This window comes from Nerophis lumbriciformis, linkage group LG21, assembly GCF_033978685.3.
Source record: "Nerophis lumbriciformis linkage group LG21, RoL_Nlum_v2.1, whole genome shotgun sequence".
Taxonomy (NCBI): domain Eukaryota; kingdom Metazoa; phylum Chordata; class Actinopteri; order Syngnathiformes; family Syngnathidae; genus Nerophis; species Nerophis lumbriciformis.
Window position 1 is genome coordinate 14,287,501 of NC_084568.2, and position 24,000 is coordinate 14,311,500.

The following is a 24,000-nucleotide window of genomic DNA, read 5'->3' on the forward strand; positions in this document are numbered from 1 at the left end:
GAGTTTGTAACACGAAGTTCGAATGATTTTGTGTGGGTGTGTGTGTGTGTTCTTGTATTTCTACGCTTCTTAAGACATCAAGAAGGAAAAGTACCTTCCATATGAGGAGGTGTGAACAAGTTAGGACATAAATCATGGTCCCAATACGGAAAACCATTGCATCTAATAGAGAATGTCTCATTTGCACCCCTGGTGGTGAAATCTATCAAAATTAGGGTGGTTTTAAAAAGGAGGGATTTTTCAGATTGACTGTCTGTTTTAAAAGTGTTCCCCCCCTCTGGTCAACATATGAAATAACAAGTGTGTGTAAAAATTTGAAGTGTTCTCCCTCTGGCCAACACATGTAAAAACAAGTGTGTGTATGAAATTTAAATGTGTCCCCTTTGGCCCAAATTAATTTTTTTTTAAATGAATAAATATGTATATAGAGACATACTGTAATAACTTGAAGCAAATCATGAAGATTAAAAACCAATTACAAACAAAACGCAAATAAATAAAAAAAATTCACTAAAAGCAGACTTTTTCTCACAATGTGTCGACTTCTTTCTTATAAAATTGGGAACAATTTCACATATTCTTTCTGTTGCTGTAATATTGCAATATTTCTCGTAAAGTTATTACTTTTTTATGTAAAATTAGTACTTTTTAATGCGAAATGGTGACATTGGTCATATACAATTATTTTTTGTTGCTCTTGTAAAATAGTGACATTTTATGAGCAAAATTATAATTTTGCCAAGTAAAATTCTGACTTATTATAATATTGCCAACATTTGTAAGATTTCTTCTACAATTGTGACTTTTGGCAAGTAAAATTACGACTCCTTTCATAAAATTGCCAATATTCTAAGCTTTTCTTATAAAAAAGTTTACTGTTACTGTTATTGAGTAAAATTCCAACTTTTATCATAATATTGCACACATGTTCAGTTTTTCTTGTAAAAGTTTGACTTGCGTTGAGTAAAATTACGACTTTTATTAGAATACTGACAAAATTCTAAGTTCTTCTCGTGAAATTTTGACCTTTTTCTTGCGAAATTCCAATTCATTTTTCACAACAAACTTTTTTATATTTGCATAGTATGTATATATTATTAATGTTGTAAATACAAATCTTTATATATCTAGAAAGGGTGGTCCTAAAGACGTAGGCATTTTTCTCAAGAAAGTAACAAATACAAGATGTGTGTGTGTGTGTGTGTGTGTGTGTGTGTGTGTGTGTGTGTGTGTGTGTGTGTGTGTGTGTGTGTGTGTGTGTGTGTGTGTGTGTGTGTGTGTGTGTGCGTGTGTGTCTCATTCTCATTTTTAATTGCAACATTTAAAAATAAGCTGATAACTGCTGTCCAGTTATTAAATCTTGTTTCATTATCACATTTCTGAGTGTCATTTGCAAGTGCAGGAGGAAGACATTAGATGGCAGTAGTGTAACGTTTACGGTGTGTTGGCTAGTAAGTTCAGTCTTTGCTGAATCTGGTCTTTTGTTGCGCCCCAAAAAGTGTTCATACTGTAAGTATTGTACTCTTTACGCACCAGCTGTTTGGTTGTAGCGTGCATTTTAGTCGTAGTTTTCATTAACAAATTTGCGGGTGTCAAAATCGCCATGTAAAATCGCTAATGCTAATCAGTAGCATGTCAATAGCAAAGCCAATGTATAGTAGCATCAAGCTAGCGCACTTTCGGAAAAGTAGAGCCTTACTTTACTTGCGTTGTAGCGATTTTTGAAAATTGCGACGTTACCTCGAGGCAGTTTGGCTGAGTTCGCTCTCAGTGCTGCTGGAGTGATCGCCAAAGAGCAACCGGGCGTAACGTCACGCGCAAGCCAGATAATGCAAATTAATTTGCGTTAATCCGTGTAGCACCAGCGGTATTCGGTCATTGCCAAAAAACAACCGGATTCAGTACCCATCCTTAAGTAGTCCACAAAGGTAGTCGGACGTTTTTGTGGGAATTTCAACCTCACACCAATGTTCTGTTTTCTGTGTAATGTTCAAATTGCCAGTCACTCAATAAAAAATAAGTTTTTGGACACCCCCCTGGATGAACAACTGAATATTGGCGAGCAACACTGGGTGACAGTACATGAACGTGACCTTTTATATCTTTCTAGTGTTAAGAGCTTTTTTTTTTTTTAAACACATCGTTCATTAAGTGTCCATGAAATCATATCCCTTACCTGCAGTGAAGGAAGCGAAGACGGCCCTGTGGTTGAGCGGCTGGGTGGCGCGGTAGTTGTCCTGCAGCAGCATCCTGTCTGCATCCTCAGCTTCACTGGAGTACAGGATGGTTTCCATCTTCAGCAGCTGTGTAGAAGATAGATGCAGGGCAGAGGAATGAAACCTCCTGCTGTTGTCCAACAGTTTAAGAACATTTGTCAACGAGCTATTGCAAGGAATTTAGAGATTTCACCATCTACGGTCCGTAATATCATCAAAAGGTTCAGAGAATCTGGAGAAATCACTGCACGTAAGCGATGATATTACGGACCTTCCATCCCTCAGGCGGTACTGCATCAAAAAGCAACATCAGTGTGTAAAGGATATCACCACATGGAACACTTCAGAAAGCCACTTTCAGTAACTACAGTTGGTCGCTACATCTGTAAGTGCAAGTTAAAACTCTACTATGCAAAGCGGAAGCCATTTATCAACAACACCCAGAAACGCCGCCGGCTTTGCTGGGCCCGAGTTCATCTAAGATGGACTGATGCAAAGTGGAAAAGTGTTCTGTGGTCTGACGAGTCCACATTTCAAATTGTTTTTGGAAACTGTGGACGTCATGTCCTCCGGAACAAAGAGGAAAAGAACCATCCAGACTGTTCTACATCTGTGAAGGCACCATTAATGCTGAAAGGTACATACAGGTTTGGAAGCAACATATGTTGTCATCCAAGCAACGTTATTGTGGACGCCCCTGCTTATTTCAGCAAGACAATGCCAAGCCATGTGTTACAACAGGGTGGCTTTATAGTAAAAGAGTGCGGGTACTAGACTGGCCTGCCTGTAGTCCAGACCTGTCTCCCTTTGAAAATGTGTGGCGTATTATGAAGCCTAAAATACCACAACGGAGACCCCGGACTGTTGAACAACTAAAGCTGTACATCAAGCAAGAATGGGAAAGAATTCCACCTGAAAAGCTTCAAAAATTGGTCTTATTGCAGTGAAACTTGCCAAGGGACATGTAAGCAAATATTAACATTGCTGTATGTATACTTTTGACCCAGCAGATTTGCTCACATTTTCAGTAGACCCATAATAAATTCATAAAAGAACCAAACTTCATGAATGTTTTTTGTGACCAACAAGTATGTGCTCCAATCACTCTATCACAAAAAAATAAGAGTTGTAGAAATGATTGGAAACTCAAGACAGCCATGACATTATGTTCTTTACAAGTGTATGTCAACTTTTGACCATGACTGTATTTCTGAGCAAGGGAGAACAGGACGTGCCAAATCTGTTTGAGGCGGGAAACACACTGGATGTGTAGAAAACTCCGGAGTGAGTTTGTTCCCAATGAAAAGTACCCACTATTGTGCCTATTAGAGGTTCCACAGACTGTAACGGAAGCATGTGGTCATGGGGGTCATTGTGTCAGCCTCACCTGAGCTTTGGAGATCTGAACCCTCTCGTGGAACAGCGTCCAGATCACGCTCTGGAAGCAGGGCGGCGTGGTCAGGGAGCCGTTATAGCGATAGTAGCGGTCCAGATCCTTGGGGAGTAGTGACTGCACGTCGAACGCCGGTATGAAGACTTTCTGGTCTGCCAGTGGAAAAACAGAAAACGGAACTCTCGTCGTCCAAACACCCTCTCAGGCGAATAGTTCAGAATAATTGCCAGAAACCTAAACGATGGACTGCCTGAAGCACGTACTCGCGTGTCTGATGCGGCTCAGGTAGTTGATGATGTTGTTAAACGCCGGGTTGGTCTCTTCGCCCGTCTGAAAACACCCAAAACCGGACCATTACTTGAACGACACATAATCCGTACGCTTGTGTAAGGCGTGAGTCTTTGGACTTTTACCACGATGAGGATTCCCAGGACAGCGAGGCCGTCCTTCTGCGTCATGGCGGCGGACATGTTGGGGTAGAGTTCAGAATTGTAGTGCACCACATGCAGCTGCAGAGAGGGACTATTAGTGTCATGATCCGTGGTCCCGATCATGTTTTTGTTACGTTTTATTACAAACCCCGTTTCCATATGAGTTGGGAAATTGTGTTAGATGTAAATATAAACAGAATACAATGATTTGCAAATCCTTTTCAACCCATATTCAATTGAATGCACTACAAAGACAACATATTTAATGTTCAAACTAATAAACTTTTTTTTTTTTTTTTTGCAAATAATTATTAACTTAGAATTTCATAGCTGCAACACGTGCCAAAGTAGTTGGGAAAGGGCATGTTCACCACTGTGTTACATCACCTTTCCTTTTAACAACACTCAGTAAACATTTGGGAACTGAGGAGACACATTTTTTAAGCTTCTCAGGTGGAATTCTTTCCCATTCTTGCTTGATGTACAGCTTAAGTTGTTTAACAGTCCGGGGGTCTCCGTTGTGCTATTTTAGGCTTCATAATGCGCCACACATTTTCAATGGGAGACAGGTCTGGACTACAGGCAGGCCAGTCTAGTACCCGCACTCTTTTACTATGAAGCCACGTTGATGTAACACGTGGCTTGGCATTGTCTTGCTGAAATAAGCAGGGGCGTCCATGGTAACGTTGCTTGGATGGCAACATATGTTGCTCCAAAACCTGTATGTACCTTTCAGCATTAATGGCGCCTTCACAGATGTGTAAGTTACCCATGTCTTGGGCACTAATACACCCCCATACCATCACAGATGCTGGCTTTTCAACTTTGCGCCTATAACAATCCGGATGGTTCTTTTCCTCTTTGGTCCGGAGGACACGACGTCCACAGTTTCCAAAAGCAATTTGAAATGTGGACTCGTCAGACCACAGAACACTTTTCCACTTTGTATCAGTCCATCTTAGATGAGCTCAGGCCCAGCGAAGCCGACGACGTTTCTGGGTGTTGTTGATAAACGGTTTTCGCCTTGCATAGGAGAGTTTTAACTTGCACTTACAGATGTAGCGACCAACTGTAGTTACTGACAGTGGGTTTCTGAAGGGTTCCTGAGCCCATGTGGTGATATCCTTTACACACTGATGTCGCTTGTTGATGCAGTACAGCCTGAGGGATCGAAGGTCATGGGCTTAGCTGCTTACGTGCAGTGATTTCTCCAGATTCTCTGAACCCTTTGATGATATTACGGACCGTAGATGGTGAAATCCCTAAATTCCTTGCAATAGCTGGTTGAGACAGGTTTTTTCTTAAACTGTTCAACAATTTGCTCACACATTTGTTGACAAAGTGGTGACCCTCGCCCCATCCTCGTTTGTGAATGACTGAGCATTTCATGGAATCTACTTTTATACCCAATCATGGCACCCACCTGTTCCCAATTTGCCTGTTCACCTGTGGGATGTTCCAAATAAGTGTTTGATGAGCATTCCTCAACTTTATCAGTATTTATTGCCACCTTTCCCAACTTCTTTGTAACGTGTTGCTGGCATCAAATTCTAAAGTTAATGATTATTTGCAAAAAAAAAAAGAAAAGAAAAGTTTATCAGTTTGAACATCAAATATGTTGTCTTTGTAGCATATTCAACTGAATATGGGTTGCAAATGATTTGCAAATCATTGTATTCCGTTTATATTTACATCTAACACAATTTCCCAACTCTTATGGAAACGGGGTTTGTAGTTTTGGACTCCTTTTAGTTCCTGTTTGTGACACCTCTGAGTTTGTTTTGGTTGCCACGGTTGCTCATTGTGTTCACCTGTCTCTGATTAGTGTTCGCCCGCTCACCTGCTACCCAAACACTAATCAGAGGCATTATGTAAGCCTGCTTTTGCCAGTCAGTCGGCCTGGCGTCATTGTTTGCTTCGTGCAACCTACGAGTAAGTCTTTGTTTGTTTCATGCCAGTTTCGTGAGTGTTCCATGTCCATAGTTCTACGTTTCCTGCGCGTACTTTTTGCCTTAGCTTCAAGTGCGATCGGCACGTGTTTTCCTTCGACTAGTTTTCTGTTTTTGGTGCTGTTTTGACTTTAAACATAAACCATGCTCCTACCTGCAAGTCCTGTCCTGAGTGATCCGTTTGCATCCCGGGGGAACAAACCTGGCAGCAAGCTGCAACCCCCCTCATGACGATTAGTTAGTCCGTATGCTCGTGCTCTCGACAGCACAGGGTCTGAAATAGGTTTCCTCGTGATTTGATTTGCAGTATTTTCCACGCCTCGTTAATATGCTCGGATTGTCTCGACCACACCTGAGACCACCACAGAGGACATGGTTGTTGGTGTGCCAGTGACAGATGGATGAGTATTCTGTCCTTCCTCTTCCCCGACACATTCTCTGGCTACCATTTATATTTCCCCTATTCCTACTAGTGTCGTCCCGATACCAATATTTTGGTACCAGTACTTTTCTAAATAAAGGGGACCACAACAAATGTCATTATTGGCTTTAATTTAACAAAAACATCTTAGGGTACATTAAACATATGTTTATTATTGCAAGTTTGTCCTTAAATAAAATAGTGAACATACAAGACAACTTGTCTTTTAGTAGTAAGTAAACAAACAAAGGCTCCTAATTTAGCTGCTGATATACGCAGTAACATATTGTATCATTTATCATTCTATTATTTTGTCAACATTATTAAGGACAAGTGGTAGAAAATGAATTATTAATCTACTCGTTCATTTACTGTTAATATCTGCTTACTTTCTCTTTTAACATGTTCTATCTACACTTCTGTTAAAATGTAATAATCACTTATTCTTCTATTGTTTGATACTTTATAATAGTTTTGGATGATACCACAAATTTGGGTATCACTCCGATACCAAGTAGTTACAGGATCATACATTGGTCATATTCAAAGTCCTCATGTGTCCAGGGACATATTTCCCGAGTTTATAAACATAATATAATTTCTTTTTAAAACGAAAGATTTTGTGACGCTAAAAAATATCGATGTACTGTACTTGGAATCACTACAGTGGATGTTAGGTGTAGATCCACCAATGGCGTTTGTTTATATTGTAGCGTCCCGGAAGAGTTGGTGCTGCAGGGGATTCTGGGAATTTGTTCTGTAGTGTTTATGTTGTGTTGCGGTGCAAATATTCTCCCAAAATGTGTTTGTCATTGTTGTTTAGTGTGTTTTCACTATATGGCACATGTTTATGACAGTGTTGGCGTTGTTCATACGGCCACCCTTAGTGTGACATGTATGGCTGTTGACTAAGCATGGACTTCATTCACTTTTATGTAGTGTGTTCAGAGAGAAGTTGGTCGTCTTAATGGTTGATAATTGGCCATAGAGTAATCTTGTCTTGACTTTGTCATCTTCAGACCATTTTAACACGTCAAAAGTCATGACTCTGTTGTGTAGTGAAGCATACCTGGCTATCACTCCTACGACGGGGATGATTATTGAAATAAATGTACTTGACTTGTTTCCATGGAAACAAGGAATAATGATTTAGAAGGTGTTACAACACTGCAGACTGTGAAGAGTCATTAGCCGCTAGATAGGTAACCGTATCTTAAAGCGTGATGACACCAATGGGTGGGGGACCAGTACTTTTTAGAGGCGGTATAGTATCGAATACGATTCATTAGTATACCGTACAACCCTAGTTCCTGCATTGTATTTGTGGACTTTGCATTCATCTGACCCAAACCTTTAGCCTAAGCGAGACCTTAGATCGGGATTGGCAACCCGCAACTTTAGAGCCGCATGCAGCTGTTTGGCGCCGCCCTAGTGGCTCCGTGGAGCTTTTTTAAAAATATAATAAAATGAAAAATAATGTAATTGTTTTAATATGGATAATGTAGGACAGGGGTGTCAAACTCATTTTAGCTCAGGGGCCGCATGGAGGAAAAATCTGTGCACACGCGGGCCGGACTATTAAAATCATGGCATTAAAACAAAAAAATAAGGACAACGTCAGATTGTTTTCTTTGTCTTACTTTACTTTACCTAATTTCGGTGGTCCTTGAATTCACCGTAGTTTGTTTACATGTGCAACTTTCTCCGACGCTGCCACAGAAAGGCGTGTTTATTTCCACTCCTTTGTCTCATTTTGTCCACCAAACGTTTTATACTGTGCGTCAGTGCACAAAGATGAGCTTTGTTGATTTTGTTGACTTGTTGAAGTGCATTTTGGAAGAGTGGAGCCTTACTTTACGTTCAAGCTTTTTGTATTTGCTTTGTTGGTGTTAAATTGCAACATTACTTAGAGGGAGTTTGGCAATAAATTGTTTTATTGATTTTTGTTTTTGTAGGTTAACATGTTTTATTTATTGAGCTTCTGAAATGATTTTGCTGCTAAATTTGAATGTATTATTGTTTATTGAGTTTTTTTAATTACAGTTTTTAGTATCCAATGGCTTAAATCTGTCAAAACATTTTTATAGTTTAGATTAAGATTGAATTTTTATTTCATGCAAAACTTTTCTGTTACAGACTAAAAAACAATGTTACTAAAGTTTTTGTTGTTGTAAGTTATCTAGATTCTTTTATTTTTGTTTTCTTTTTTGTATATAAGAACACAATGTTATGCAGAGGTGTACGTATAACAGTATTATAGACAAATTATACTATTTATAGTTGTGGCGTGAGACGGCGGGGTGCAAAATGTTTTCTTCTTCCTAATGTCTTCCTGGTCAGTAAAAAAAAAAAAAAAGTAAAATAGTGAGCTTCAAAATAAAAAAATGGTAGTATAAACCTGGAGTCCACCACAGCAACTAACAAAATGCACCTATTTTTGTTTTTTAGATCGTTTAGCCACAGAAACATTTATTCATACAAGGACGAAAACTGTCAACGAACAAAAAAACAGTTAATTAATACTTCATTATTTATATTATATCAACCAGTAAATGTGCAACAATTTTGGTTATACCGACTAATTTATTTTCTGTTCCCCCCTAATAAGAAAATATTTTGCTCCCCCCCACTCTCCGACACGACTGTAAATAGTATAAATTGTCTATAAAGTTGTTATAAATACATCTCTGCACACCATTGCATCCTTATTAACATTAAAGAAAACAAATAAAAAATATAGACCAACTTACAACAAATAACTTTAACATTATTTTTTAGTCTGCAACGGAAAAAAATTAAAGTGGAAAAAAATAATAAATCTTTATTTAAACTATGAACTTTTTTTTAACGACTTGAACCACAGTATAGTGAAAAATTTAATTAAATAAACTCAATAAATAATACATTCAAATTGATCAGCAACATTAACTTAGAAGCACAATCTATAAAACAGTTCAAATGACAAAACAAACAATGAATAGAACAATTTGTGCAGTTTTTTAAATCAAAATGAGGAAGTCGGGTTTAATGGCTGGCTACAACGAGCACGTTTTGTAGTGCACACCTTTTCAAAGCGGGGTATGAAGCATTATACTGCATGATACTGATAAAGCATGCTCTCGGTCACAGGTGTCAAACTCAGCTCTGGCCCGCGACATCATTTTATCTGGCCTGCAAACACCTGCAAATATGTATCAATAAAGTACTTTATATTTTCTCACTAAATGTAATTGATTTTTTTCATTGTGACAGAAAAATATATGTACTGCTTGAAATTGCATACATTTTAAATTTGAATAGTATCCAATATTGCAACAAATATTACAGTATATTATCATACTTTCCAAACATGTTTTTGTCTGAATAAAAATACTTAACTTTACAGCAAGCTACCCAAAAAATTCATAAAAATGACAATACATTTTACGTTGTTCTTTACAGCATATTACTGTAAATTGAAAAGAACCCTACTGTTCTTTGCATTAAAATTCTGTTGACTGAGCTGCCAGTTTTAGACTGTAAAATCTACGGTTGTTGTTTTTAACTATTACTGTAAATGGAAAAGACGGTACATTTGTTTTTAACGGTAGGAAAAACTGGCAGTTAAGTTGCCAGGTAACACTTTAGTATGGGGAACATATTCGCCATTAATTAATTTCTTATTAAAGTAACAAAGACTTAATTTAGAGTTATTTGGACACTAGAGCAATATATAAGGGTTAGGGTTACTAATATAAGCAATAATTATTGAGGGAAGACTCTTAGTTAATGGCTTACTGGTTGTATAATAAGGCCATGCAGAATAAGGCATTAATCATACTTGCTAACCCTCCCGGATTTTCCGGGAGACTCCCGAAATTCAACGCCTCTCCCGAAAACCTCCCGGGACACAGTTTCTCCCGAAAATCTCCCGAAATTCAGGCGGACTCTGTCATGATCCGTGGTCGGATCATGTTTTGTTAAGTTATGTTTGGTTAGTTTTGGACTCCTTTTATTATTACTTGTGCACCTGTGAGTTTGTTTCGTCACCATGGTTACTTGATTTTCACCTGCCTTGCACGCGCACCTGTTGCTCATCAGAGACGCTATTTAAGCCCACCTTTGTTCATTACTCGTTCTGCTTTCTTTGTTTTTGCATCACGCGACTGCCACGTAAGTTCGTTCTTGATTCTAGACTCAGCTAAGTTCCCTAGTCTGTGCTAAGTGTTAGCCTTAGCTTCCAGTGCGTTCGGCACCTCTTCCTGTCGGTTTGTTTTCTGTTTTGTACCAGTTTTGTGTTATTTTTCTATTAAATCAAGTCGTCACCTGTAAGTCCTGTCCGGATTCGTCCTTTGCTTCCTGGGAGAACAAAACCCCGCATCACCATGCGCACCCCACGTGACAGACTCAGGTCCATGCTTTCCCACAATATAAACAGCGTACCTGCCCAATCACGTTATAACTGTAGAATGATGGAGGGCGAGTTCTTGGTTTCTTATGTGGGTTTATTGTTAGGCAGTTTCATTAACGTCATCCCAGCGCGGCAACAACACACAACAACAGCAGTCACGTTTTCGTCTACCGTAAAGCAGTTCGTCTGCCGTAAACAGCAATGTTGTGACACTCTTAAACAGGACAATACTGCCATCTAGTGCATTTGATGAAAGCACTTTTGTGCGTGCCACACAGCAATGCATCATCAAAGAGTGTGTTCAGCATGGTTAGAAAAATAGTGACAGAGAATAGAACAAGGATGGACAATTCAACCCTTAACTCAGTGTTTCTCAAAGTGTGGGGCGCGCCCCACTGGTGGGGAATAGAGACATGACAGGTGGGGCGCGAGGAACGGGAGGAAATTTAACTTTATTTTTTTTTTTTTTTTTTTAATATTCTTAGATTTTTTTTTTTAATTATACTTTCATTTTCTATACACACTGTAAATCACTTTGTAATTCTGTCTGTGAAATCTGCTATATAAATAAATGTAAATTACTTATATTTCCTGTAGGCTTTAAATTTCTAGGGAGGAGCGAACGTTTGACAGACATAGCAACAGTAACTAATGGGGGCGGGGCTAAGCGGAACAAACTTGACGAGACAAGCGCAGCAAAATTAAAAGCTGTCCCACTGTCAAACGACGCAGTGGCGAGACGTATATGCGACAATGCAAGTGATCTTGAGGAACAACTCGTAGACAAATTAAAAGAAAGTCGTTTTGCTTTACAAGTGGACGAAGCTACTGACAGCAATAAAGACTGCTTGTTCATCGCATACGTCCGCTTTGTGAATGGCGAGTCGCTGTGCGAGGATTTGCTGTTTTGCAAATACATAAAAAATAGAGCCACTGCTGATGAGCTGTTCAAGATAATGGACAGTTTCCTCAAAGAACACGACCTTAAATGGGAAAACGGTGTGGGCTTTTGCTCTGATGGCGCACAGACCATGGCAGGGTCAAGAAACAAGCTGCAGGCTCTAATAAAGAGGGTTGCGCCAAATGCGCATTGGACACACTGTGTCATTCACCGGGAAGCACTCGCGTCAAGGCAGCTCAGCCCCGAACTCAATGAGGTTTTAACATGTTGTGAGCGCGGTAAATTTGATCAAAACACGACCACTGAAAGCGCGACTGTTCTCTGCACTGTGTGACGAAATGGGAGCTGATCACACAGCCGTGCTGTTTCACAGTGAAGAAAAGTGGCTCTCCTGGGGCAAAGTGCTGTCACTTGCCCTGTCTTGCCAAATGCATAGCTCCTCTTTTTTTTGCAAAGATTGCAAAGTGGCACTTTTATTTTATTTATTATTGAACTTGGTGCAAGTTATTTTATTTATTATTGAACTTGATGCAAGTTATAACACTTTTATTTGATTTATTATTGAACTTGATGCAAGTTATAACACTTTTATTTGATTTATTATTGAACTTGATGCAACTTATAACACTTTTCTTGATTTATTATTGAACTTGATGCAAGTTATAACACTTTTGTTTTATTTATTATTGAACTTGATGCAAGTTATTTTATTTATTATTGAACTTGATGCAAGCTATACCACAGCTGCACAGTTATTTTATTTATTATTGAACTTGATGTTATTTTATGTTATTGCGTTTGAATGTATACAACTTGATGTTACTTGATGTTCAATACATTTGAAAATGTTAAGCTTGGCATTAGCGTTCTGTTGGGGCGATGGGGGTAGGTGGGGCTTGAAAACTCCCCCTTGTCCAAAGTGGGGGATGACCAAAAAAGTTTGAGAACCACTGCCTTAACTCAACAATGAGTAGATGAGTGTTATGTGTGTGTATATGTGTAAATAAATGAACACTGAAATTCAAGTATTTATTTTATATATGTATGTATATATATATATATATATATATATATATATATATATATATATATATATATATATATATATATATATATATATATATATATAATAAAAGAAATATATATTTATAGCTAGAATTCACTGAAAGTCAAGTGTTTCTTGTATATATATATATATATATATATATATATATATATATATATATATATATGAAATACTTGACTTGGTGAATTCTAGCTGTAAATATACTCCTCCCCTCTTAACCACACCCCGCCCCCAACCACGCCCCCCCCCCCCCCCCCCGCCCCCCCACCTCCTGAAATCGGAGGTCTCAAGGTTGGCAAGTATGGCATTAATAACTACTTAATAATGACTAATTAAGACCCAATATGTTACTAATTTGCATGTTAATAAGCAACTAATTAATGGTGAATATGTGTTCCCCATACTAAAGTGTTACCGGTTGCCAGAATAAAAAAGGAACTTGTACTGTTTTTCCATTAACAATATAATGCTGTAAAAAAAAACTATTTAACAAAAATTCTGGCAACTGAGCTGCCAGATTTTTCCCATAAAAAAATAAAAGTGGTACTGTTTTTTATATTTACCGTGTAATGTTGTAAGAAAAAAAACAAAAAACACTATTTTACAGTAACATTTTGTAAATGTAAAGTTTGTACTGTAAAATCAACAGTCTACTTAAAACAATGTATATAATTAATACTGAAATCCAGAGGTGAATTCATACATTATTAATACATTAAGTGACCCTCTGATGGCAGCCATAACTGCCACGTGGCCCTCAATGAAAACCAGTTTGACATCCCTGCCAATTTGCTTATTTGAGGTCATATCTACAAAAATGTGCCAAATATTCAACCGATATTTGCTGAGATTTGAGTTTTTGCAACACCTACCTCCGCCTCAGCACTTTGGCCGTTGATGGTGTGTTCACTGCCGCCGTAATTTGGGCCGCCGCTGCCCCAGTGGAGGTGCATTTGTACGGCGGAGAAGAGCCAGGGCAGACCACCCAGGCTCATCCAGTCCGGCAGCTCAATCACAGCTGACAGTGAAAGCCGTGCAAGCAAAAACATTTCAAAGCCAACTCGAAAGCGTCAGCCATGTTGCTGAGGTGTGACCACGACCAGCTGGCGGGCGCGTGACGCTGCCCGGACACCTGGGAAAAGGGAAAAAAAACGAATGTTGCCTTGGTTACCTGTGTGTCCGTTGTTGTACAGGCTGAAGGGTCTGTTGCCGTGCTGGCTGTAGCCCAGCGGGGTCAGGGGGGACAAGCCGGGGTCGTATTTGGTCTGCGTGGTCACAATGTCCACTGGAGACTGGGAGCTGCCGCCGCACTCTGGGAAATGTTCCGACCACTGAGACTGACCCACCAGGCCTTAGGCGGGGAAAAGACACAGGTGTGAATCAAAGGCCCCGGGGTGGCGCAGTCGAGGCAAGTGTCCAGCTGGTTCAACAATAGCGACGGATTAATGACGCCTCAGTGAGAGTATGGCACACTCACTACCTGTATTGACACTGCACTGGTACTGTGTTGGGGATTCATGCGCCACCTGCTGGATTATACACAACACATGACCTGCAAATATAATAATTGCAAATATATATATATATATATATATATATATATATATATATTAATATAAGACATGCACCTGCGGATAGGTGACCCCCGAGAGGGACAAGACAAGCGGTAGAAAATGGATGGATATACAGTCGCGATCAAAAGCTTACATACACTTGTAAAGAACATAATGTCATGGCTGTCTTGAGTTTCCAATAATTTCTACAACTTATTTTTTTTGTGATAGAGTGATTGCAGCACATACTTGTTGGTCACAAAAAACATTCATGAAGTTTGGTTCTTTTATGAATTTATTATGGGTCTACTGAAAATGTGAGCAAATCTGCTGGGTCAAAAGCTGGCAAGCTTCTGGTTGAAATCTTGACCACTCCTCTTGACAAAATTGGTGCAGTTCAGCTAAATTTGTTGGTTTTCTGACATGGACTTGTTTCTTCAGCATTGTCCACACGTTTAAGTCAGGACTTACAACCTTAATTCTAGCCTGATTTAACCATTCCTTTACCACTTTTGACGTGTGTTTGGGGTCATTGTCCTGTTGGAACACCCAACTGCGCCCAAGACCCAACCTCCGGGCTAATGATTTTAGGTTGTCCTGAAGAATTTGGAGGTAATCCTCCTTTTTCATTGTCCCATTTACTCTCTGTAAAGCACCAGTTCCATTGGCAGCAAAACAGGCCCAGAGCACAATACTACCACCACCATGCTTGACAGTAGGAATGGTGTTCCTGGGATTAAAGGCCTCACCTTTTCTCCTCCAAACATATTGCTGGGTATTGTGGCCAAACAGCTACATTTTTGTTTCATCTGACCACAGAACTTTCCTCCAGAAGGTCTTCTCTTTGTCCATGTGATGTCAGATGAAACAAAAATGTAGCTGTTTGGCCACAATACCCAGCAATATGTTTGGAGGAGAAAAGGTGAGGCCTTTAATCCCAGGAACACCATGCCTACCGTCAAGCATGGTGGTGGTAGTATTATGCTACGGGCCTGTTTTGCTGCCAATGGAACTGGTGCTTTACAGAGAGTAAATGGGACAATGTAAAAGGAGGATTACCTCCAAATTCTTCAGGACAACCTAAAATCATCAGCCCGGAGGTTGGGTCTTGGGCGCAGTTGGCTGTTCCAACAGTACAATGACCCCAAACACACGTCAAAAGTGGTAAAGGAATGGCTAAATCAGGCTAGAATTAAGGTTTTAGAATGGCCTTCCCAAAGTCCTGACTTAAGCGTGTGGACAATGCTGAAGAAACAAGTCCATGTCAGAAAACCAACCAACCAAATTTAGCTGAACTGCACCAATTTTGTCAAGAGGGGTGGTCAAAAATTCAAGCAGAAGCTTGTGGATGGCTACCAAAAGCGCCTTATTGCTGTGAAACTTGCCAAGGGACATGTAAGCAAATATTAACATTGCTGTATGTATACTTTTGACCCAGCAGATTTGCTCACATTTTCAGTAGACCCATAATAAATTCATAAAAGAAGCAAACTAAAGTTTGGACACACCTTCTCATTCAGTGCATGTTCCTTATTTCCATGACTGTTTCAGTGACAATCTGCAATGTAAATAGAGTAAACATTGAAAAATGTCGGCAATGTAATTGAACTAAAATCTTCATTATTGATACATCTACAGATATATTTCAAAGTTGTTCTGTGTGCGTGGTTATGTTTCTTCCAGGATAATGAAGCAGTAGCAGCAGACTCAATGTTACGATCCAACAACCTGAAGACGCCTCCTCAGCTTCAACAGATGTCTGTGAATCTACCAATGCTGCTGACTGGACACACCATTTGACCCATGCACTAGGAACTGAGTTACACAGCCGAGGACCTTGAGAGGTAAACTCAGACTTCACGTTCCTTAAAAGAGATGATGGAAGAAGTTTCCATCTCCACTACTTCCATAGACATTTAGTGACCGAGGAGAAAATTAACGTGGCTCATGTCAGGGTGTGTGTGTATATATATATATATATATATATACAAATAAGAAAATACTAAATATATCCAAACATTGAATCAAGTCAAACACAAATAAGGCAAGAAGAGAAGTATCCTACCGTGTTGTGAAGTAAATGTGTACATCAACAATATGATTTGCCTTAACCAGGGGTCGGCAACCCAATATGTTGAAAGAGCCATATTGGACCAAAAATACAAAAAACAAAAATGTCTGGAGCCGCAAAAAGTAAAACACCTTATGTAAGTGTTATAATGAAGGCAACACATTAAGTAAGTGTCTCAGAGGGTGAGAAAACTCCTGGAAATTACTGCTTTAAAACTGCCAAATGCAGGTTGTTTTCTTCTAATAGATTTATTACAATCTTTGCAAGCTGGGTAATGTTTGCTGTGGTCTGGAACAACATGATAAACTTTGCTGTGGTCTGGAACAACATGACAGACAATCAGAAATGCAGCCAATATTACATACAGACAATGTGTCATGCAAGTATAAATTAAATACACAGAGGACATAAGTAAAGGAAATTAAAATGAGCTCAAATATAGCTACAAACTGTCATGTCTGTGTTGATCATGTTTTTGTTTTTGTTTTGTTTAGTTTAGTTATTGGACTCTTTAGTTTCTGGTTGATCACTCCCTTGTTTTGTTCCCATAGCAACCCAGTAGTTTTCACCTGTCACGTCACGCACCTGTTTTCGTTAATCATGTTTGTGTTATTTAAGCTTTTCTTTTTCTGTTGGTCAGTCTGGCGACATCCACATTTATGCTCCTTCCAGAAAAACGAAACCCAAGGACCAAGTCTTGACATTAGGCGACATAATGTCAAGACTTGGTCCTTGGGTTTCGTTTTTACATGAGGCGACATAATGTCAAGACTTGGTCCTTGGGTTTCGTTTTTCTGGAAGGCAACGGAAAGTTGGCTCGGGCGAGACGGGAATGTGAGTACATAATTCTTTATTACTATCAAAAAAGTACAAACAAAAAGCGCGCACAGTGGCGGAGAACAAACTATGAAACCAAAAAGACTATCGCATTAATAAACAAAAACTTACTTGGCATGGACTAAAGGAGCAGCATGAACGATGGACATGAAACAAAGTGTCAGGAATGTGCAGAGCATAAATGTGGATGTCGCCAGACTGACCAACAGAAAGAGAAAAGCTTAAATAACACAGACATGATTAACGAAAACATGTGCGTGACTCAAAACGTGAAACAGGTGCGTGACGTGACAGGTGAAAACTAATGGGTTGCTATGGAAACAAAACAAGGGAGTGATCAACCAGAAACTAAAGAGTCCAATAACTAAACAAAACAAAACATGACTAAAACAAAAACATGATCAACACAGACATGACACAAACGAGGCATAATGATGCAATATGTACACACAGCTAGCCTAAATAGCATGTTAGCATGGATTATTAGCACCCCACACAAGTCAATAACATTAACACAGCTCATCTGTGTGCATTCACGCACAACATAAAAAGTTTGGTGGACAAAATGAGGGAAAGAGAGAGTGGCATAAAACACGTCTTTCTGTGGCGGCGTCGGAGAAAGTTGTATGTAAACAAACTACGGTGCCTTCAAGGGCCAACAAAATTAGTAGGACAAAACGGTGCTGGCCAAATACTCTCATCAGTGAAGCATGTTTAATATAAACAGTGGGATTTCTAACATCCCACCAACTTCCCACATCGAGAGGAGCCAGATGAGGTGGTTCGGGCATCTGGTCAGGATGCCACCCGAACGCCTCCCTAGGGAGGTGTTTCGGGCACGTCCGACCAGTAGGAGGCCACGGGGAAGACCCAGGACACGTTGGGAAGACAATGTCTCCCGGCTGGTCTGGGAACGCCTCGTGATCCCCCGGGAGGAGCTGGACGAAGTGGCTGGGGAGAGGGAAGTCTAGGCTTCCCTGCTTAGGCTGCTGCCCCCGCGACCCGACCTCGGATAAGCGGAAGAAGATGGATGGATGGATGGGATTTCTAACAATTAGGAAGATTTGCGTCATGTTTGTCCTCCTACAGAAACATTATCAAAACAACAAATATATTTTTCCCTCTATCTTTTTCCATTTTTGAAAAAGCTCCAGGGCGGTGCTAAAGAGCAGCATGCGGCTCAAGAGCCGCGGGTTGCTGACTCTTGGCCTTAACGGTGAGACAGGACAGATTTAAAACATTTTGTCTGCCTAGTTTGGGGACCTCTGCTCTAAAGTTGTATTTTTATTATTGTATTTTTTTTTACAATGGCCAAACCCAAAATATGCAAGTGGTATATTTGATGTGAAGTCATTGGAGCCTATTATTTTAAATAGCTTATATTTTTTTCTTCGGATAGCATTTTTTTGTTGTTGTCTTGACATGTAAAATAAAGAATTACCAACTGTGTCATGTGTAATAATAGACTTTTCTCTGTAGGGACAGCCGGTATAGAGGAAGAAAAAACCGGAGACAAAAGGGCACAACAACCGTCGGATCAACAACAATAATGGCCGCCATGATGACAACCACTACGGTAATGGTTCACTCCCAGCACCACCTTCATGCCTTCATGGCCTCGCCACCGGAGAGAATCAGCTTCCATTATTAGTTCTCTCACCGCCACAGCAACATCAATCCCCCCCAAAAATAGGACGCCGTTCGTCGTCATGGAGGTCTCTATGGTAACAAGTCTGCTCACGGTCCACCTCAGTGCAGCCAGGAACAAAGACACACACACGCTTACAAATAAGTGACATATTAATAGTTTACACTTCAGCGATAAATAACTCATCATGATAAAATACATATCTCATCATCATCATTTTAGCTGCCAAATAAATAAATAAAAAGTCATATAGAACAGAGGTTCTTAACATTTTTGACCTCGGGGCCCAACTTTTCTACCACAGAAGGGCCCGGGGCCCACTCAAATATTAACACTAAGTTCCAAATAGAAATGGAAGGCGGTTCAATGGTCTTGGAAAGGCTCGCGTAGGGAAAGTGAAAGGATTGATATCAGTATCGATAATCAACATATGACTATCAGTGTTGGTATCTGCTTTGTGAAAAAAATCACGTGATCCACATCAAAAAAAATGGGAAGTCATCATAACTTGCAAAGAACAGAAGAAAGTATTGTCTGCTTTTTCAGTATTTTTGAACCTTTTTCAGTATTTTTATAAACCTTGTCCAATGATATGAAAGCACGAGTTAATCACAAATATACAGGTATATATATTATATTATATTGTATTATTATATTATATTATATTATTACCAAGGCTTTGGTCAGGCTCATTACAATAACAAAATACTAATTGAAAGAAGGGCCTCATAAAAACCAATGAAAAATATATGTAAATAAAATGAAGCAGTTGTAAAATAAGTAATTTCTTAAATGTCAATAAATTTCAAGTGCAAATGAAAATACAGCTTCACCACTTTAAGTCATAATTTTTGCGCTTAAAAAAACTTCTTTATGACTTTAGCGCCAGACTTCTTCTGTTTGTTTGCTATTGTCATTACTGCCACAAGTGGTGGAAAAGTGTATTTTACATACAATATATATATATATATATATATATATATATATATATATATATATATATATATATTAGTTTTTTCAGCATTTTAATTCACAACTTTTTTCCTGACCATGCAATCCATTTGTAGTCTGAAAAATGTGACGAGCCTTGCCGTGACATTGCACAGGAAATACAAATTAGCATAAAGGAAGACATCGCCAGCGCTCACCCACAACAATCCAGTCACTAGCTTTCTGCAAACCCACCCCCAGCCTTGAGTTGAATAACTCTGCTATACTGTCACACAACATGCCTCACACGCACACACACACACACACACACACACACACACACACACACACACACACACACACACACACACACACACACTTGTATTAGTTACGTTCTTGAGATCTGAGAAAAAGGCCTACCTTTTTAGGACCACACTTTCTAGATATATAAAGATTTGTATTAACAACATTGATAATATATACAAGCGATGCAAATATAAAAAAGGTAAGCTTTCAGTGAATTTTTTTTGGGGGGGGGGGATTTTTTGTTTGTAATTGTTTTTTAATCTTCATTATTTACTTCAAGTTATTACAGTATGTCTCTATTTAAGTATTTTATTGTTTTTCATACATTTTGGCCAAAGGGGGCGCATTTCAATTTCTTACACACACTTGTTATGACATATGTTGGCCAAAAGGGGCAGTACTACAAATTTTTACACACACTTGTTATTTCATATGTTGACCAGAGGGGGAGCACGTTTAAAACCGACACACAGTCAATTCAAAAAATCTTTCCTTTTTGGGACCACTTTAATTTTGATCAATTTCACCACCAGGGGTGCAAATGAGATCTCTATTTTTTGTTTTTTGTAATGTGCTTAAGGCCGATGACAAACGAGTCACGGACCACAGATGGCCCCTGTGCCGCACTTTGGGCAACCCAGCTGTAGAAGCTAACTGTTAATGGCCACTATAGTCTTAGTACCGTAGTGTATTTGTTCATCCTATGGTCACATATGGAATGCGGGTTGTCGTACGTCAGCACCGGAAGTCATAAAATCAGCTGTTCACCTGGCGGGTTTTTTCGGGGATGAATAGGGAAGTCCTTCTTTAGCTGCCGTCTTGTTTTATCATATATTGCTGCCTTTGCACCTGTCAGTGTTTACTTTTGTATGCACATTAAATCAACAAAAAAATCCTGACTTTGGAGCAATGTTCACGGACTCTAGTATTTGGCTCTCTATTAGGTGCAATGGTTTTCCGTATTGGGACCATGATTTCGGTCCTAACTTGTTCAACGCTCCTCATATGGAAGGTACTTTTCCTTGTTGATGTCTCAAGAAGGGTAGAAATACATGAACACACACACGCACACACACACACGCGCACATTTCATGTATTTGTTAATTTCTTGAGAAAAATGCCTACCTCTTTAGGACCACCCTTTCTAGATATATAAAGATTTGTATTTACAACATTATTAATATATACATACTATGCAAATATAAAAAAGCTTGTTGTGAAAAATGAGTCAGAATTTCACAAGAAAAAAGTTCGTTTCACAAGAAAAACTTAGAATTGTGTCAGTATTATAATAAAAGTCGTAAATTTACTAAACGCAAGTCAAAATTTTACAAGAAAAACTGAACATTTGTGCAATATTATGTTAAAAGTTGGAATTTTACTCAACAACAGTCGCAATTTTACAAGAAAAGCTTGAAAGTTTGGCAATTTTATGAAAAGAGTCGTAATTTTACTCAACAAAAGTCACAATTTTATAAGAAAACTTTAAAATGTTGGCAATATTATAGTAATAATCGGAATTTTACTTGTCAAAATTATGACAAAAGTCAGAATTTTACTAAAAAATTTCACTATTTTACAAGAACAACAAAAATTGGCGATGTTGTGATAAAAGTCAACATTTTATACAACAAATGTCACCATTTTGCTTTAAAAAGTAATATTACATAAAAAGTAATAATTTTATGAGAAAATATTGCAATATTACAGAAACAGAAAGAATATGAGAAATTGTTCCCAATTTTTATAAGAAAAAAGTTGACACATTGTGAGAAAAAGACTGCTTTTAGTTCATTTTAAATGTTTTACATTTTTTGTTTGTAATTCTTTTTAACAATCATTATTCACTTCAAGTTATTACAGTATATCTCTATATACATGTTTGCTTGTTTTTTAAATTAACTTTGGCCAAAGGGGGCGCATTTTAATTTCTTACAGATGTGTTATAAATAAATGATAAATGGGTTGTACTTGTATAGCGCTTTTCTACCTTCAAGGTACTCAAAGCGCTTTGACACTACTTCCACATTTACCCATTCACACACACATTCACACACTGATGGAGGGAGCTGCCATGCAAGGCGCTAACCAGCACCCATCAGGAGCAAGGGTGAAGTGTCTTGCTCAGGACACAACGGACATGACGAGGTTGGTACTAGGTGGGGATTGAACCAGGGACCTTCGGGTCGCGCACGGCCATTCTTCCACTGCGCCACGCCGTCCCTTATTACATATTGGCCGGAGGGGGAGCACTTCAAATTTTTACACACACTTGTTATTTCATATGTTGACCAGAGGGGGAGCACTTTTAAAACTGACACCGAAAAAAGTTATCATTTTACATAAAAAAGTAATCATTTTACGAGAAAATATTGAAATATTACAGCAACAGAAAGAATATGAGAACTTGTTCACAATTTTATAAGAAAGAAGTCGACACATTGTGAGAAAAAGTCAGCTTTTAGTGAATAATGTTTTTATTTGTTTTGTTTGTAATTGGTTTTTAATCTTCATTATTTACTTCAAGTTATTACAGTATGTCTCTATATACATTTTTTTTTAAAATTTTTTTTATTAATTTGGGCCAAAGGGGGCACATTGAAATTGCATACACACACTTGTTATTACATATGTTAGCCAGAGGGGGAGCACTTCAAATTTTTACACACACTTGTTATTTCATATGTTGACCAGAGGGGGGAGCGCTTTTAAAACCGACACACAGTCAATTTGAAAAATCCCTCCTTTTTGGAACCACCCTAATTTTGACATATTTCACCACCAGGGGTGCAAATGAGACATTCTCTTATTAGATGCAATGGTTTTCTGTATTGGGACCATGATTTAGTCCTAACTTGTTCACCGCTCCTCATATGGAAGGTACTTTTCCTTGTTGATGTCTCAAGAAGGGTAGCAATACAAGAACACACACACACACCCACACACACACACACACACACACACACACACACACACACACACACACACACACACACACACACACACATGCAAAGTCAAGTCCATCAAAAGGCCCTAAAGAAGCAGAATGGACACCAGTTAGCGTCTGGTACTGCACGTGTGTACACTACATGCTTGGTCCACACCCACGTTGTCATTGTGCGCGGATACACACAGTCCGTGTGGGTCCGCAGCACAATAAACACACAGGTTATTGTGCTGCACAAACAATACAGGACACAATTTGGCATGCTTCAGCCCGTCCCATCTCCCCGTCGCTCGCCCGCTCCTTTCCTGCAGCCTCTCTCTCTCTCCCTTTTCACTGTCATCATGTGCACTTGCTCGCCTTTTTTTCCCCCGCTTGCGAGCTTCCTTCCCTTCCATCATCTCCGTGTGACCGCCGCGCTCACGCCAGCTTGCTGGACTGTAACTAATACGCGTGGCGAGGGGGAGCAGAGGGAGAAAAGGCCGGTATAATGACACACGGGGTGGGAAAATAATCCTACTCAATTTGCAGGAACTTGTTTTGATAGTCCTCACCGGACTCATTTCAACACAGCCCTTGTTTGCAAATATTATTTTTTTGTTTTTTTCCATAGATGTTTTTGTTGATTCACTCTTATGTGTTTAGTGCCAACGAGGGATGTAATGATAAACGGCGGCAAAACCTCCGACGTTTTCAATTCAAATGATCGTAAAACTGTTCATTTACTGGAGAAGCTATTGTAAAAGCTGACATGAAAACAAGAAACATTAACGTCTCTCTCCGTTGAAAAAAAGAAACGACTGAGCGACTAAGATATTATATTGCGTACATTAAACCCACAGGCTGTGCACTTTGAGTCAGAGAGATGGAGAGATACTGGAAGAAATATGACGACAAGAAGCACCCGACACACAGTTGTTCTCTATCATTAAAAAAAAAGCACT

The 24,000-nt window shown here is 39.1% G+C and overlaps 1 protein-coding gene across 6 annotated transcripts in view; it reads right to left on the reverse strand.

Moving 5' to 3' along the window:
• ca14 (carbonic anhydrase XIV) overlaps window positions 1-24,000 on the reverse strand; it is a 50,088-nt gene that overhangs the window by 16,628 nt on the left and 9,460 nt on the right. For all 6 annotated transcript variants that reach the window (XM_061982928.2, XM_061982926.2, XM_061982927.2 and 3 more), the window contains exons 3-8: window positions 13,939-14,118; window positions 13,640-13,785; window positions 4,023-4,118; window positions 3,873-3,939; window positions 3,604-3,761; window positions 2,177-2,303 (exon numbers count right to left, since the gene is read on the reverse strand). In XM_061982928.2, the coding sequence (XP_061838912.1) occupies window positions 2,177-2,303; window positions 3,604-3,761; window positions 3,873-3,939; window positions 4,023-4,118; window positions 13,640-13,785; window positions 13,939-14,118 (774 nt within the window). The remainder of the gene's footprint in view (window positions 1-2,176; window positions 2,304-3,603; window positions 3,762-3,872; window positions 3,940-4,022; window positions 4,119-13,639; window positions 13,786-13,938; window positions 14,119-24,000) is intronic.